General features: G+C 43.0%; 1 protein-coding gene across 9 annotated transcripts in view; it reads left to right on the forward strand.

Annotated features, from left to right (window-relative positions):
* Positions 1-15,986, forward strand: part of PTAR1 (protein prenyltransferase alpha subunit repeat containing 1) — a 183,559-nt gene that overhangs the window by 29,422 nt on the left and 138,151 nt on the right. For 8 of the 9 annotated variants that reach the window (XR_013635840.1, XM_078852887.1, XM_073345206.2 and 5 more), the window contains 2 exons: positions 278-491; positions 14,549-14,865. Coding sequence is in view for 8 of the 9 variants with exons in the window: in XM_078852887.1 (XP_078709013.1) it covers positions 278-491; positions 14,549-14,865 (531 nt within the window). In the remaining variant the exon portion in view is untranslated. Of the gene's footprint in view, positions 1-277; positions 492-14,400; positions 14,866-15,986 lie in introns of those variants that run through there. The other variant, XM_073345209.2, reaches the window with a different exon arrangement.

The following is a 15,986-nucleotide window of genomic DNA, read 5'->3' on the forward strand; positions in this document are numbered from 1 at the left end:
ATTCTCAAGATTGGATATGACCAATAACCATAAATAAAAAAGAGAGCTGAAGTTAGACACTGTTAAATGTGTCCATTAACTGAAGACTTTCTGTATCTGAATAGCTCACAGGTTTTATGTTTAGTCTGTTTCTTCCCCCAACCTCCAGTTTACCCTGAATTAAGATGATGGAAAACTCCACATATTTTGGTCAATTTATATAGTGAAATAAGGAACAAAATGTTTTTTTCTCTTAAAACTGCTTTTGCATTGTTAACCCTCTACACCATTTAACCAGACGATGGGTGCTGCAACAACTAATTCAGGAAAACTCCTTGCCAACTCTTGTAACTAAAGGGAACTTGGGAACAATGCCTGTGGAAAGAATTCAACGATTAGTGCAGGAGGAAATGGATGTCTGCTGTGAAGCTGCTGGGAGATACCCAAGCAACTACAATGCCTGGTCCCACCGTATCTGGATTTTACAGCGTTTGGGAAAGCTGGATGTCAAGGTACAATACTGGAATGTATAAACGCCTAAGCAGAATTTATACATTTTAAATCTGGATCATCATAAAGCAATGTGCTGTGAAAGAGGTGGTGTTAAACTGATGTACACAATTAATGCTTTAGAAGAATAAGCATTCCAGGGACAAGGACTGTTCTGTTGCTTTGTCATGTTCTGATCAATATAACTTGCACCCATCTGTTGGTGCTTAATTGATAGAGGGTAAATGAGAGTCTGGGAGATGAAGCAGAGGCCTGAGCATAAATTCTGTGCTGGTGTAATCTGTAAGAGCCCATTAGAACAAAAGATATTATGCAACAGATGTCATTCCAATACTCTTAATATTCCCCTTTTAGTTTCACTACCAGTGTTCTTTCATGTCATTTTGTGATGTCAGAATGTGTGCATAGAGGACTAGTATAGGATAAAGAGACCAGGCAATTCAGAAACAGAAAAGTGGTGCTTATAAGCATTTTCATGAAATTCAAGGACACCCTTCATCCCAGTTTATGCTGAGTTTAATAAATCAGCAATACATCAAACAGGCAGAACAGACTAACTGGCCTTAAATATGCCTTATCAACTTCAGTGGTGATGTCTTGTGAAAATCTTCTAGTTGCACCTCAGGCATGTCCATATGGTTCATCCAAAAATGGAATGCACTGAAGGCCTACAGGAAGGTGAAGTTGTTGACATGTGACATAATCTAAAATAAAAAGTACAATTTTCTAATTACTTTTACACTGTGATTTCTCAGCTGTAAGGTGAGTTCAATGCCTTTATTATGCTGATGCTCTGACCTTCCATGGTAGCTGTTCCTGACTCTGCATTCTTTCACTACCATCACCTCATCTGTGTGGGTTCTATTTTTATTTGAGAGGAGAGTGCTGACTGTGTAGAACCACAAAATCTGTTCTGGGCCTATCACTGGCAGCCTGGGAGGTCATTTTGCTTATACTTTTCCACCTGAGAACATTTTTAAAAAACTGTACGTATTCCATAATAACCTGAAAAGTGTGAGGTAGTCAGACCATCCAGCAGCTCTCCCATCTGTCTCTCAAATAAAAGGTGGGTGTGCAAAATTCAGAACTACGGAATTTGGGGGGTTTATTCATCAGGAATTGAGGACTCTTAGACAAGCCCTTGATGGCTGTATTTTGTGTGTGTGTGTGTGTGTGTCTGTTTTTTTAAATTTCAGTGCAATTAAGTGGCAGCAGTTGTTTGAAGGATGGGGCACCATCTCAAATGCTTTTGCAGCTACTGTTCTCATAGCTGTAGACTATCAAAATAGGTAAAGAGAGAGGCTGCAGCTTGACACAAGTAGCTCTCCTTGGATTTAGAATTTGTCTGGTGTTTCCATTCGTGTACAGCTATGTGAATTGCACTGAGCAATGGCAATTCACAAATAATTATGGCCGTGAAGGAAACGCAGGTCACACACCAGCTCATTTTTATTTTTTGTTTTAAATTTATGTTCTGAAACTCCCTCTTCCCTTTGCCTTCCATCCATCTTTGCAATCATCCCAGTTTCCCTACTGGTCTCCTTTTAATCCTTAGGAAAGATCTTTATGCTGATCCCAGAATCCTTTGTGACAATTGCTGATGCAGCACTTCAGAGGCATTATTGCCATGCTGCATTAGAGGTGTTTGTGGGAACTAGGGGGGCTGTTAAACTTGAGGGAGAGAGAGAACGAGGGAGGTTGGAAGTCTCAGGACATACCTATAATCTAGGGAATGTAAATACATAGAATTGTAAAAAGGACATTTTCAATTTGATGTATTTGTGCATGAACACCCTGAAAAGAATTAACGAAAAGAAAAGATAAGTGGGAAAAAAGGAGACCTGACACTCCCCCCTTCCCTCCCATAAAGGACCATAATTTTGTAGGGTTTTTTTCTAATTTTGTACCTTTGATCAGTTAAATGTATTTAATTCACTGTGAATGCCAATTATAATATTTAAATGTAAACCTGCCTGATTGTGACCAAAAATTAGGTAGCTAGAACTCTTCATGTTTGGTTGGTTTGTTACCCTCACAACTACTAGCACCTGCAGTTTTGCATCCAAGTTGAGGCTCCTTGAAAAATTTAGCCCAAAAATATTATTATTAACATTTACAATATTGTAAACTTTCCTAGAAAGCTGTTGGGTTTTTTAATTATATTTTTTCTAAATCTAGAACGTTTTGAAGCTCATTCTAATATACTTTATTCTTCGAAGGGTATAAAAAATCTCAGGGTACAGTTTGGCCGTAAATGTAGTTGATGTTACAAAATTATAACCAGCGCTTCAGTCTCATTCGCTAAAAGGTAAATATTGTCTGTCTTTGATCCTAAAAATCTCACTTTATTTTATTTTTTAAATTAAAAAAAAAAAAGCTTAGAGTTTACCCAGTAACCCTACTACAGGCTTTAAATATATTATCTGCTTGCAGAATTAAATCATTTGTACACATGGCTCACAGTAAGAGATGGTAACTCAAATGGCTCAATCCTACAGAATATATGTGATTTAGGTTATGCGGGCTGGCTTTGTGATGGATTGACCTAGTCAGCAAAAAGGCCATTGTAATGGGGTGGAGTACCCTGCATGCAGGTCTTTCTTTTAATGACTAACTTTGTCTGGTATTAGAATCCTGAAATGCAGAATTCTTTTTGCTGGCTCTATCTGACATCTGGTCAAGTGAGTCTTACTAACTTCAACCTAGGATATAAAAGAGGTTGGGGGCATCTCTCTGGGGCATAAAGAAAGGTTCTCAGAATAACCAAATACGGGAGGAAGCTGAGATTTATGTGGTGGCAGTGGTGTTTATAGTAACAAAGGCAAATGCTAAGATGGGGATAAACTCACTCCATTTCTGTTATATCTATTCTCTGTTTGGAGCAGGATGGAAGCTCCTTGTACTTGTCTTACCATGGAAGACAAAAAAGAGACGCTTCCCCCATCAAAGCTAGTCAGTCAAGGAGCTGCAGATACCTTCTCACTTTGGTTAGCTGGAGAATAACTCATCTCTTGTGGTGAATGGTAAAGGATGCATTGAACATTATACCTTTAAACACAATTGTCTTTGGTGATCAGTCTAGACATAATCTTGGGTTCTCAGAGAATTGGATGGTAACAAAAGATTGTTTAGCCTTCATCAATGCTTGAGTTCTGTTGCCTCCAATTACTTCTTAGATAGACTCCACAACAGTGGAAGATCCTTGCTATGTTCTACAGACAGTGGGTTTTCTAGGTAGGTCTCAAGAGGCTTGGGGAACTTTTTTTTTTTTAATCTTTCATTTTAAGTAAAAAGTCTGATCATCTCATAAAACTTAGTCAAATGCAGTGTGCGCAGCACAGGCACAAATTACTTAACAGGTTGGGTTTTCTTAAACCGCTCTTGAGGCTGCCATTGCTTTTAGCAAAAATCTCTAAAACTACAGATTACATCTGCCAGAGAGAGGAAGGATGGATGGTCTTGTGGTTAAAGCATAGGACTGGGAGTCAGGAGTTCAGGTTTCTATTCCTGACTCTGCCACAGATTTTCCTGTGTGACTGTGGGCAAGTCATTTTAATCTCTCTGTGCTTCAATTTGTTGATCTGTAAAATGAGAATGTAAACTCTTTTCCAAATGAGCTAGGCAAAGCACATTGAGATCCTCTGGTGGAAAGCACAACAGAAGCGTTTTTATCCTGTCTGGTTTTCTAGTATGTCTGTAGTACAGAATCATACTGCACAGTGTGTGCACAGATTTTTCTTCTGAGGAGCCATGTTTAATAATCAGAGCTGGAAGAAGAGGGAGAGACTTTGTTCACAGTAGTGATTCTGTAGGTGGGGAAGAGTTGGTTTGGGCAGAGACGAGTGCAGGGGTCGGCAACCTTTCAGAAGTGGTGTGCGGAGTCTTCATTTATTCCCTCTAATTTAAGGTTTTGCATGCCAGTAATACATTGAAATGTTTTTAGAAGGTCTCTTTCTATAAGCCTTTAATATATAACTAAACTGTTGTTGTATATAAAGTAAATAAGGTTTTTAAAATGTTTAAGAAGCTTCATTTAAAATTAAATTAAAATGCAGAGCCCCCCAGACCGGTGGCCAGGACCGAGGCAGTGTGAATGCCACTGAAAATTAGCTCGCGTGCTGCAGACCCCTGGACTAGTGCAAGGAACTCTGATTATGCCTAACAGACACATCCAGAGACCTTTGTTGTAAATGAAAAGGCTCCCACTGACTTCAGTTAAATTAAAGTTTCCAGATGGAGAAAATATAGAGATTAAATCCTTTAAAGAAGCTTATCATGTAGTTCTAGATGCATTTTTAGGTGATGTTGAAGTAGAAGAAGCCAGATTTACCAATCTCTCCAGAAATCAGTTCTAGTTATTTAGAAATGTTTCCAAAAAATTGCATCTCTGACTGAACAGAAAACACATCAGTATTAGTATCGGCAAAAATTTATATATATCGTAAGTACAACTTCAGTGTTCTAGGTATTTCTTACAGTTCAGTTAAAAAGCCTGTCTGGAAATTCACTGGTTAGCCGCTTTAAATTATATAGTTGGGCTATTGAACACATTATTTGTAGGGCTGTCAAATGATTAAAAAAAAAGTTGCAATTAATCTCAGTTTTAATTGCACTGTTAAACAATAATAAATTTACATTGGTATTCTATTATAAATATTTTAGGATGTTTTTCTACATTTTTAAATATATTGATTTCAATTACAGAATACGAAGTGTACAATGGTCACCTTATATTTTTATTACAAATATCTGCACTGTAAAAAAATTGAAAAATTATTTTTGTTTCACCTCATACAAGTACTATAGTGTAATCTCTTTATTGTGAAAGTGCATTCTACAAATGTAGAATTTTTTTTTTTTTTTTACTTCAGTCAAAACCAAAACAATGTAAAATTTTAGAGCCGACAAGTTGAAGCATAAAGGGGCATGTGAATATTTAGCATATCTGGAATATAACAGGTTGGATTTGATTTAAATCATTAGTCAGGAAGACTCGATTTAATCATGGATTTCTACATAAAAGTGCATTCTTGTTGGTTTTTATAACCTTAATACATATAGGTTTCATATTTAGAAGGTACACTATGTCACTGGGAGGTGAACTATCTCCAATTCAACAAGTTAATCATTACTATTTGGAGGATTTTTTTGCCATGCTGTATTAGGAGGAGAACATCACCAGACAGACATTTAAATTGTTTTATTTAACTATTTCTCACCTTTCTTTCTCTCTTCCCTCCCACCCCCATCCTACCTACCTACCAACCAACCACATTTTTGCTGTTAAGAAACATGTTACCTCTGGAGACACAAATCCACAGTTTGAGAACTGCAAAACTAAGCATCTTTGATGGTATCTTCCAGACTGAGCACTGAGTCCCATTGGGTAGATAGAAAGATTAACCTAAATCTATACAGAAGCCCCTGGAACCCCATAAAATTGGGTTGCTAATCCATGAACTATTGAAACTCATTTACAAAACTTTTCTTAAAAATTACATGAATATATTGTCTCATACTATAGAATTTATAATCTCTATTCCATGATGAGATATCTTTGAGCTATAATAGGTTTTTTCCTCAAAAAGCATTTTATCAAAAAAATCCTATTGATTTTTATCCACCCTGCATGTAAATAAATACCTTGCAGTGCCGGCTACAACAGTGCCATGCGAACGCCTGTTTTTGCTTTCAGGTGACTTTGTAAATAAGCAAGCAAATGTAAACAAACTTGTTTGTCATATCGATTGGCTGAACCAGAAGTGGGACTGAGTGGACTTGTAGCCTCTAAAGTTTTACATTGTTTTATTTTTGAGTGCAGTTATGTAAATAATAATTATACATTTGTAAGTTGCACTTTCATGATTGAGATTGCACTATAGTACTTGTATGAGGTGAATTGAAAAATACTATTTCTAATCTTTTTTATATTGCAATTATTTGTAATCAAATATAAAGTGAGCACTGTACACTTTGTATTCTGTGTTGTAATTGAAATCAATATATTTGAAAATGTAGAAAAACATCCAAAATATTTATAATATAAATTGGTATTTTATTTAAATTTAATTAAAACTGATCACACCTATTTTTTTAAGCTAGTCACATTTGTTTTGCATTAATCACTTGTGTTAACTGCAATTAATTGACAGCCCTAATTATTTGGTTTCTATCACAATCTATAGTCTAGTATTTAGAACATTATTTTACTGGTTGAAATTCTTTCCAGGAAAAAAGGGTTATTAAATCCCTTTTTAAAAGTGTTTGGTATCCATCAATGAGTAGCTTAGTAAATCAGATACATTCCACCAACATCTTCCTATACAGTGTGGTTTGCTTTTTTAACAGTAGCTCTCACTGTAAATCATCAATAGCCATCGATCTGTAAACATTCAAACAATGTCTTTTCCTTTTTGTGGAATGATGCACTTCCCATATTTTGGCCCTCAAGTCTTTTTAACATATTATGAAAGACCTTGGAAGTAACTCCATTGTTGAAATGGCAGGACGCTTTCCATTGCAAATTCTATTTTTAAGATCTGCAGGTGAGCATATCTCCCATCTGTTTCAGAATGATACTCCCCTGAGTAAGGGGTGAAGAGAGGCCAGCCTCTGCTCAGGAGTCTAAATTTTCATTACTCAAATCCTGCACCTGATGTTCTCCCTCCCATTGAATATCAGTGGACTTCCTCTGATCACAATCCAGCCGCAGTATTTCAGATGTTCTCTGGTAATGTGTTACTACAGACTGATTGTATCCTGAATTAAATAGTATTTCTGTTGGTTCTAAATTTACTGGCCATTCATTTCACTGAAAGACTCAATGTCCCTCTTTTATATGGTAGCATGATAAAAAGGAAGGACTTTTCACTATATCCTTTATAATCATGGACACCTCATTCAAGCCCTGTAAGGTTTTTGACAGGCTAAGTACAACCTAGTTGTTCTCAATTTTTTCATGCTATCCCAGACAGTGAGTACATATCATATTTCAAGTTCTAGCAGATGAACAGAGGATGAATGTGAAGTATTTGGAGTTGTTCCTCCTGTGAAGGAGTTTGGAAGACTTTGTTTAGTAGTTTGCCACTCTCCCAGTAGGTAGAAGCAACTCCTCTGTTAGACTAGATTTTTTTTTTCCCTCCCAACTTTTCACTAGCACTTTTTTTTAAAGCTGTCACTCTGTCCTCTTTAGGCCCCCATGGGATTTCAATCTTGTGCTAGACCCCTTCCACAGGTACTTCTTTCACATCCTTGAGGAAGGTCTCTGAGACTCCTTCCTTTGTAAAGAGTGGGAAAGCTACAAATGCTTTTGTAGTAGATGGTAAATAAGCAAATCTTAGTTCTTCTTCGAGTACTTGCTCAAGTTGATTCCATTCTAGGTGTGCGTGTACCCATGTGCGCGCTCATGTGTCATCCCTACGCCCTCTCAGTTTCTTCTTACTGCCTGTGGTGGTTATTTGGAGCAAGGGCTAGCAGTTTTATCTCTTCTGACTTCAAGCCTTCGGACCTTGTAAATAGTTTGTTTACAGTAGTTAGTGTTAAGTAGTTGTTAAGTGTAGTTAGAAGTTAGAGTTCCAGCAGGGACTTCACCCCAGGCAGGGCATACCCCAGTCTCCAGTGTTTAAGCCCTGCATGGACTGTAACAGGCCTATGCCTATAAGTGACCCTCCAAAGCAGGTCCCTCAAGTGCTTGGGGGAATCACATGTGAAGGACAAGTGTCATATTTGTAAAAAATTTTGACCCAGGATGCAGAAAGAGCAGGATATTCATTTGCGGGCTCTCCTCATGAAGGCAGCCCTTTGTCCAGCTTCCAGGCTATCTCGCCAAGACTCTCCTAGTAACTCGGCTTCAGTGCGCAGCACACAACCGGCACCAGGCTCCACGCAGGACTGCTCCCCGTTGCTGGTGCCAAAAAAGAAAACCAAGAAGCATGGCTCCCCAGCTGTCATAAATATAAAGGGAAGGGTAAACCCCTTTGAAATCCCTCCTGGCCAGGGGAAAGCTCCTCTCACCTGTAAAGGGTTAAGAAGCTAAAGGTAACCTCACTGGCACCTGACCAAAATGACCAATGAGGAGACAAGATACTTTCAAAAGCTGGGAGGAGGGAGAGAAACAAAGGGTCTGTGTGTCTGTCTATATGCTGGTTTCTGCCAGGGATAGACCAGGAATGGAGTCTTAGAACTTTTAGTAAGTAATCTAGCTAGGTATGTTTTAGATTATGATTTCTTTAAATGGCTGAGAAAAGAATTGTGCTGAATAGAATAACTATTTCTATCTGTGTATCTTTTTTGTAACTTAAGGTTTTGCCTAGAGGGGTTCTCTATGTTTTTGAATCTAATTACCCTGTAAGATATCTACCATCCTGATTTTACAGGGGGGATTTCTTTATTTCTATTTACTTCTATTTTTATTAAAAGTCTTCTTGTAAGAAAACTGAATGCTTTTTCATTGTTCTCAGATCCAAGGGTTTGGGTCTGTGGTCACCTATGCAAATTGGTGAGACTTTTTATCCAACATTTCCCAGGAAAGGGGGGGGTGCAAGTGTTGGGAGGATTGTTCATTGTTCTTAAGATCCAAGGGTCTGGGTCTGTAGTCACCTAGGCAAATTGGTGAGGCTTTTTACCAAACCTTGTCCAGGAGTGGGGTGCAAGGTTTTGGGAAGTATTTTGGGGGGAAGGACGCGTCCAAACAGCTCTTCCCCAGTAACCAGTATTAGTTTGGTGGTGGTAGCGGCCAGTCCAAGGACAACGGGTGGAATATTTTGTACCTTGGGGAAGTTTTGACCTAAGCTGGTAAAGATAAGCTTAGGAGGTTTTTCATGCAGGTCCCCACATCTGTACCCTAGAGTTCAGTGTGTGTGTGTGGGGGGAAACCTTGACACCAGCACTGACCAAGAAGGGCCATGGGCCATCGGGCAAAGGACTCAGTTCCGGGCCGCTCAGCCACTCCAGAGCCATGTGGGCATGCTTCCCAGGTTGGGGCCCTTAGCCCCTTAAAGGATCCACCACTGACTCCTGGGAGTGGTAGGGGACCCAAACTCCTGGCGGCATTCGACACCTTCTCAAACTCTCCCAGCACCGAGAGAACAGAGACCTCCACCCATGTCCCCACCATGCATGCCGCAGGAAATGGAAAAGGCTCCCCATGAGCGCAAGCCAGCCACTAAGACCCCTTGGGGTAGTAGAGTGCTGCCAATTCCCCCGAGGCAAGGCAGCGCTTTCCTCCTTGCCACAGATCTCCGGAGTTGCAGCCCAGATCCTCTGGAGCTTTCCCTCCATCACCAGCACCGCAATCACAGAATCCGCAGACTCAGCGCAGATTGCCTAAGGGGAGGTGCCAATCTCCATATTGCTGGCTCCATTTGCCCTCCCACCAGTCATCCTCTCAGCGCAGATTTTGGTTGCCTGCCCTGAGGGAGCACTCCCTGTCGCGACTCCAGTCCTTCCCAGCACCAGTCGCCTTGATATCAACACCAATCCTCTCACTCCAGGCACCAGTCTCCAGCGGTGACTCCCAGCAGGCAGATGCAGGCATCGATGGCACCACTGTGGTCACTGGAAGGGGATTCCTCCAGCATGAAGGACAGTTCAGCCCCTCGCCCAGGCTCCACCAGTGCAATTGGACTCCTGAGGCTGCGTGGCCTTACTGGAGCACATGGGGCATGCCAGTTGTGTTGATGCCCCCTTCGTACCACTCACCTGCCGCTGCCTCAGAGCAAATGTTGGTAGCATTGACGGCACCGGGCTTGGTGTTTGAGTCGCACTTGGAGATAGAGGAGACTGCACTCACCTCTAAACCTCCCTCTCCCATGGGAGAAGATGCCCTGGGGTCTTTCCCCTTGGTACAGTCACCAACTTCATCCCCAGACGAGACGGTCACGGGACCTTCGAGGGCCAGCCCTCCTGGCGACTTTAAAGAACACCAGGCCCTGCTTCGATAGGTGACAGAGAACTTGGGCCCATAGGTGGAGGAGATGGCCAAGCAGGCAGACACCTTGTTCAGTGTCCTCTCAGCCTACGGCCCAGCACGTGTTGCAGTACCAGTGCATGACGGGGTCCTCAAAATTGCCATGGTCTTCTGGCAAATCCAGTCTTCAATCCCTCACCTCCAAAGGGGCTGAAAAGAAGTATTGTCCCAGCCAACGGGTTCAAGAATCTTTTATACCCACCCAGCTCTGGGCTCACTGGTTGTCTGTGCGGCCAACAAAAAAGACAAGCAGGGGCACACCAGCTCAACTCCCAAAAATAAAGAGGCCAAAAGACTGGACCTTTGGGTGGGGGGAGATTTATTCCACTGCCAGCCTGCAATTCCAGGTGGCGAACCGTCAAGCCCTTTTAGGCAGGTACAATTTTAATTTATTGGACTCCCTCCATAAGTTTAAGGAGTCCCTCCCACAGGGTTTGGCTCATGAATTCAGCACCCTAGTGGAGGAAGGCAACGTGGCAGCTAGCTGCTCCCTCCAAATGGCGTGGGACGCGGTGGACTTGGCGGCTTGGATGGTCGCATTGGCAGTGGTTATGCGGTGCAGCTCCTGGCTTCAGACCGCTGGCATTTCCCAAGAGACGCAGACTTCGATCCAGAACCTCCCATTCATTGGGAATGGTCTCTTCTCTGAACAAACAGATGCGAGGCTGCATGGGTTGAAGGACGCTCGGGCCACCCTTCGCTCACTGGGCATGCATATGCTGCAGTTTGCACAGAAGCAGTTCTGGTCGGCCCAGCTGCGAAGGCTTTGGCAGCCCCATCAGGGATCTGCTAGGAGAAGGGATAGAGACATGAGTTTTAGTTGTCACCACCCTTCTTCCTCCTGCTCACCCATGCAGCCCGGCCCGGCAAAGCAATCCCGGGGGCCAGAAGCACTCATTTTGAAGATGTTCTCAAGAGTGACATCCCAGTCAATTCCCCGGATCCACCCTATTACTCCAGGCACTGGTCTTCAGCAGTGAGACCCGCTTTGTCTCTACCATTCGGCTTGGTTGTGGATCACCTCAGACTGTTGGGCGCTGGACATAGTATCTCGGGGCTATATCCTGCAACTTTCAGCTACCTCTCCCTCCTACTTTTTCCCGTCCCTCTTCTGTAGAGTGACCAGACAGCAAGTGTGAAAAATCAGGAGGGGTGGGGTAATAGGAGCCTATATAAGAGAGAGACTCAAAAATCAGGACTGTCCCTATAAAATCGGGACATCTGGTCACCCTTCTCTTCAGGGAACTCTCTCACGAGCAACTCCTCATTCAAGAGGTCTAAAACCTCCTGTGCCTGGTGGCGGTGGAGAAGGTCCCTCGGGACATGAAAGGAGAAGGTTTCTATTCCAGCTACTTCCTAATTCTGAAGGCAAAGGCAGGCCACAGACCCATCCTGGACCTGCATCACCTCAACAAGTCTCAAAAAGTTGAAGTTTTGCCTGGTCTCCCTGGCCTCCATCATCCCCTCCCTAGATCCAGGAGACTGGTACACAGCCCTATATTTGAAAGATACTTATTTCCATATTCCTAGGTCACAGACGCTTCCTCCGTTTCGTAGTGGGTGGGCGCCATTTTCAATTTACAGCACTGCCCTTTGGACTTTCATCGGCCCCCAGGGTGTTCACAAAATGTATGGCACCATTGGCTGCTTACCTGGGACACCAAGGAGTCCAGGGCTTCCTGTATCTCGACAACTGGCTCTCAAGGGCAGGTCTCCGGAGCAAGTGCAGAGGAGCCTCGATCTGGTGCATTCCACTTGTCGTGACCTGGGCCTGTTAATAAACAAGAAAAAAAAAATCCACCTTAACGCCTGTCCAGCGAATAGAGGTCATTGGGGTGGTTCTCAACTCCACGCGAGCCAGAGCCTTCCTTCCAGAAGCGCGTTTTCAGGCCATGTTGGACCTGATCTCCCTTGTAAAGAGCCACCCACTCACCTTGACTCTCACCTGCCTGCGGCTGTTGGGCCACATGGCCGCATGTACATATATGGTCACCCATGCTCAGCTCCATCTCTGGCGCCTGCAAGCATGGCTGCCATCGGTCTACATTCCTAACAGGCATGAGCTAGACTGGGTTGTTAGGGTAACAGACCACATCAGGTTGTCCCTGGATTGGTGGTTGGACCCCAGGTCAGTGTAGGAGGGAGTCCCCTTCGCGTCCCCGTTGCTAACCCTGGTCTCTGATGCTTGGGATCTGGACTGGGGAGCCCGCCTGGGGGAGCTGAACACCCAGGGCTGCTGGTTGCAGGAGGATCTGGCCCTCCACATCAACGTCAGGGAGCTCAGAGCAGTTTCCCTAGCTTGCCAGGCATTCTTGCCCCACCTGAAGGGCAAGGTGGTGCAGGTCCTGATGGACAATGCAGCCATGATATTCCATCACCAGGCAGGGCGGTACCAGGTCTTCACCCCTTTGTCAAGAAGATCTCTGCCTTTGGGATTTTTTGTGTGCGGCAAGCCATTCATCTGATAGCAGCGCACCTGCGTGGAACCAGGAATGTCCTGGTAGAGCACCTCAGCAGCACTTTCTCCTCTTGCCATGAGTGGTCACTCCATCTGGAGGTGGTCAGCATAATCTTCCAGAGGTGGGTGACTCCTCAGGTGGACCTGTTCACGTCCAGGCAGAACAGAAAATGCCACATGTTCGGTTCGATCCTGGGAATGGACAGGGGCTCCCTGTCAGACACCTTTCTCATTCCATGGTCGGGGGCACTGATGTATGCCTTCCCACCAGTGCCGCTGGACCAGAGTCCATGTGAAGATCAGGCAAGACAGGGTGGAAGTTATCCTAATAGCCCCCGCATGGCCTTGCCAGTACTGGTTTGGCACGTTGCCAAGCCTTTACATAGCCGCCTGCCTACAACTGCCCCTTGGCCAGATCTGCTGTCACTGAACCATGACAGCCTTTTGCATCTGAACCTGGTGGCGCTGTACTGGACGGCTTGGCTACTGCGCGGCAAAGCACAGACGAACAGGCATCCTCGGCCCGTATCCAGCAAGGTAGCAGGAAACCCTCCACCAGAGCAACTTACCTGGCCAAATGGAAAAGATTCATGAGCTGGGCCTCGGAATGGCATATTCGGGCCAAGCAGGAGAGCCTAGATTATCTGCTGCACCTCGAACTCCAAGGTTTGTCCCTGTCATTGATCAAGGTCCACTTGGCTGCTATCTTGGCTTTCCATCCTCTGTTCCAAGGTCAGTCCATCTTTGCTCATGTCATGTCACAGTTTCTGAAAGGTCTGGAGTGTCTCTACCCGCACATCCGGGATTTCCTTCCCCACCCCAGGACCTGAATCTCGTTTTATCGAAGCTCTAGCTTTCTGCTCTCTCTCCTGCCTCTCTCCTGGAAGGTCTTGTTCCTGGTCGCGATAATGTCAGCCCGCAGGATGTCCGAGATCAGTGTTCTTATTTCAGAGCCGTCCTATACGGTCTCCTACAAGGATAAGGTCCAGCTGTGACCGCACCCAGCGTTTCTGCCCCAGGTCGTTTCCAGTTTCATACTGGCCAGGACACACACTTGCCTGTTTTCTTTCCAAAGTCTTGTGCGTCAGATGAGGAGCACAGGCTACACACCCTGGACGTCAGGAGGGTGCTGGTCTTCCACATAGATAGAACAAGGCTGTTCCGTAAGTCAACATAGTTGTTCATTGCAATGGCAGACAGAATGAAAGGTTGCCCAGTGTCTGCTCAGAGGATTTTGGCCTGTATTATGGCCTGCATCTGCTACTGCTATAGGCTGGCGAAAGAGCCTCCAAGATTCAGAAGTCTGGTCCACAAATAGAGTTATTTTGTATGTAACAATGTCATTTAAACATTTTCTTTTGCCTATGAATTAGTATTCTAAATTGGAAAGTTGTGTATAATGAGGTAATTATTTTGGGAAAGTGTTTATTTAAATGGATGCTTTCATTTTATCATTGTTCTTTTAAACTTACCATTTTCTCCATAGGAGGAACTGTGATGGTGGTGATGATGATAGAGTTGGCGGCAAACTTAAAGGAAGGATTATGGCGGGGGGGGGAATTTGATACAAGAAACAGTATTGGTAAATTTCTTATTTCTATGGATTGGTTAATTTTACTGCTACTTATTTTCAGATTCTCCTTGATGAACTTTCTTCCACTAAACATTGGGTGTCCATGCATGTTTCAGACCATAGTGGATTCTACTACCGCAAGTTCTTAATAAAGTCCTTGATTGGCAGAACTGTGACCGACAATTCTATACTGGTGCAAAATCAGCTGGTAAATGAGCCAATCCCCAGTCTTCCAAAGGATGAAAAAAATGAAGCATCTGAAGCTGTCTGTACAGAAGAACTGAGAGTAGATCTCCCCCATCTTCTAGAGGAAGAGCTGGAGCTCTGCACTGATCTTATTGATACCTTCCCTGGGCATGAAACGCTGTGGTGTTACAGGTAAGAGGGCTTATCAAATAAAACATCCCTTGGAATGATTTTATTGCTTTGAAACTGAAGTCAAAGGGCAAATTGTAATTCTGATTAAAGACACATCTTGGTTAGTAAAGACTAGTTTCCTGCCCTATGCTAAGCCTTTGATTTTTGATTTCCACACCTATCAGAGCTATTAAATAGAAAACCTGACTGGATTTCAGTATCTTGTTGAAATAAGTTATACACATCCTTCCATAGGACAGCATTTCCTCACTCCTTACATTTGAAGGACAAAAGATGACTGCACAGAGTCTCCAAATGTGTGTGGCTAGATAAAAAACAGTGTAGTCAAAGGCACACTGAGTAAGTTGGCTCTGAAAACTAACTTTAGTTGAATAATTGCCCCTTTTCTTCGTTCTTAAATTCAAGTTTGGTTCTACTCTGATCTGGGACTGTAAAAGTGGTATCTTAGCGTTCCATGTTTGCTTTCCATTATTTATATCAAATGTTTTAGGTTAGAAAAAGTCTTTATTTAAACTTACAACCCTGCAGACTAAATGTGGGATCTGAATGTCCAAAAGGGGTCGTCTTACACAGCATCACTATATTCTGCCTTTTGGTAACAGTTGTGCAACTCCATTGCCTTCAGTGTGTTAGTACAGATGTAACTGATTGGCACTGTAATTAGAATGTGGTAAACCATTCTCTCGATGATACAAAAGAGGGAGTGGAATTCAGTTCACTCTTTCTTAAATGTGCTGGCTGGTAGGAGCAAAAAGTAGCAAAAACTTATTTGAACGCTTTCACCTACTCAAGAAATCCAAATTACAGCACTTTATGGTTTCCCTGACATTTAGTGACATGTCAGTTCCCATAAACATTGGGTGAAATCCTGGCCCCACTGAAACCCATGAGAATTTTTCCATTGACCTCAGTTGGGCCAGGATTTCACACTGTCAACATTCAGGTTGTTCCAATACTAAGTGAATACAGCTGGTATGATTTTTTTTTTTTTTAAACTAAGTGTATGCATTTTTTAATGGAAACTTTTGTGGCAGTTTTGACTTGGATGAATAGAAAATTTCAAGAAATCTTTCATTTTGGGTTTTGTATTTTTTTCTTTTCACCTATTGCTGACAGGTCAG

Source organism: Lepidochelys kempii, chromosome 5 (assembly GCF_965140285.1).
Source record: "Lepidochelys kempii isolate rLepKem1 chromosome 5, rLepKem1.hap1, whole genome shotgun sequence".
Classification (NCBI taxonomy): Eukaryota; Metazoa; Chordata; order Testudines; family Cheloniidae; genus Lepidochelys; species Lepidochelys kempii.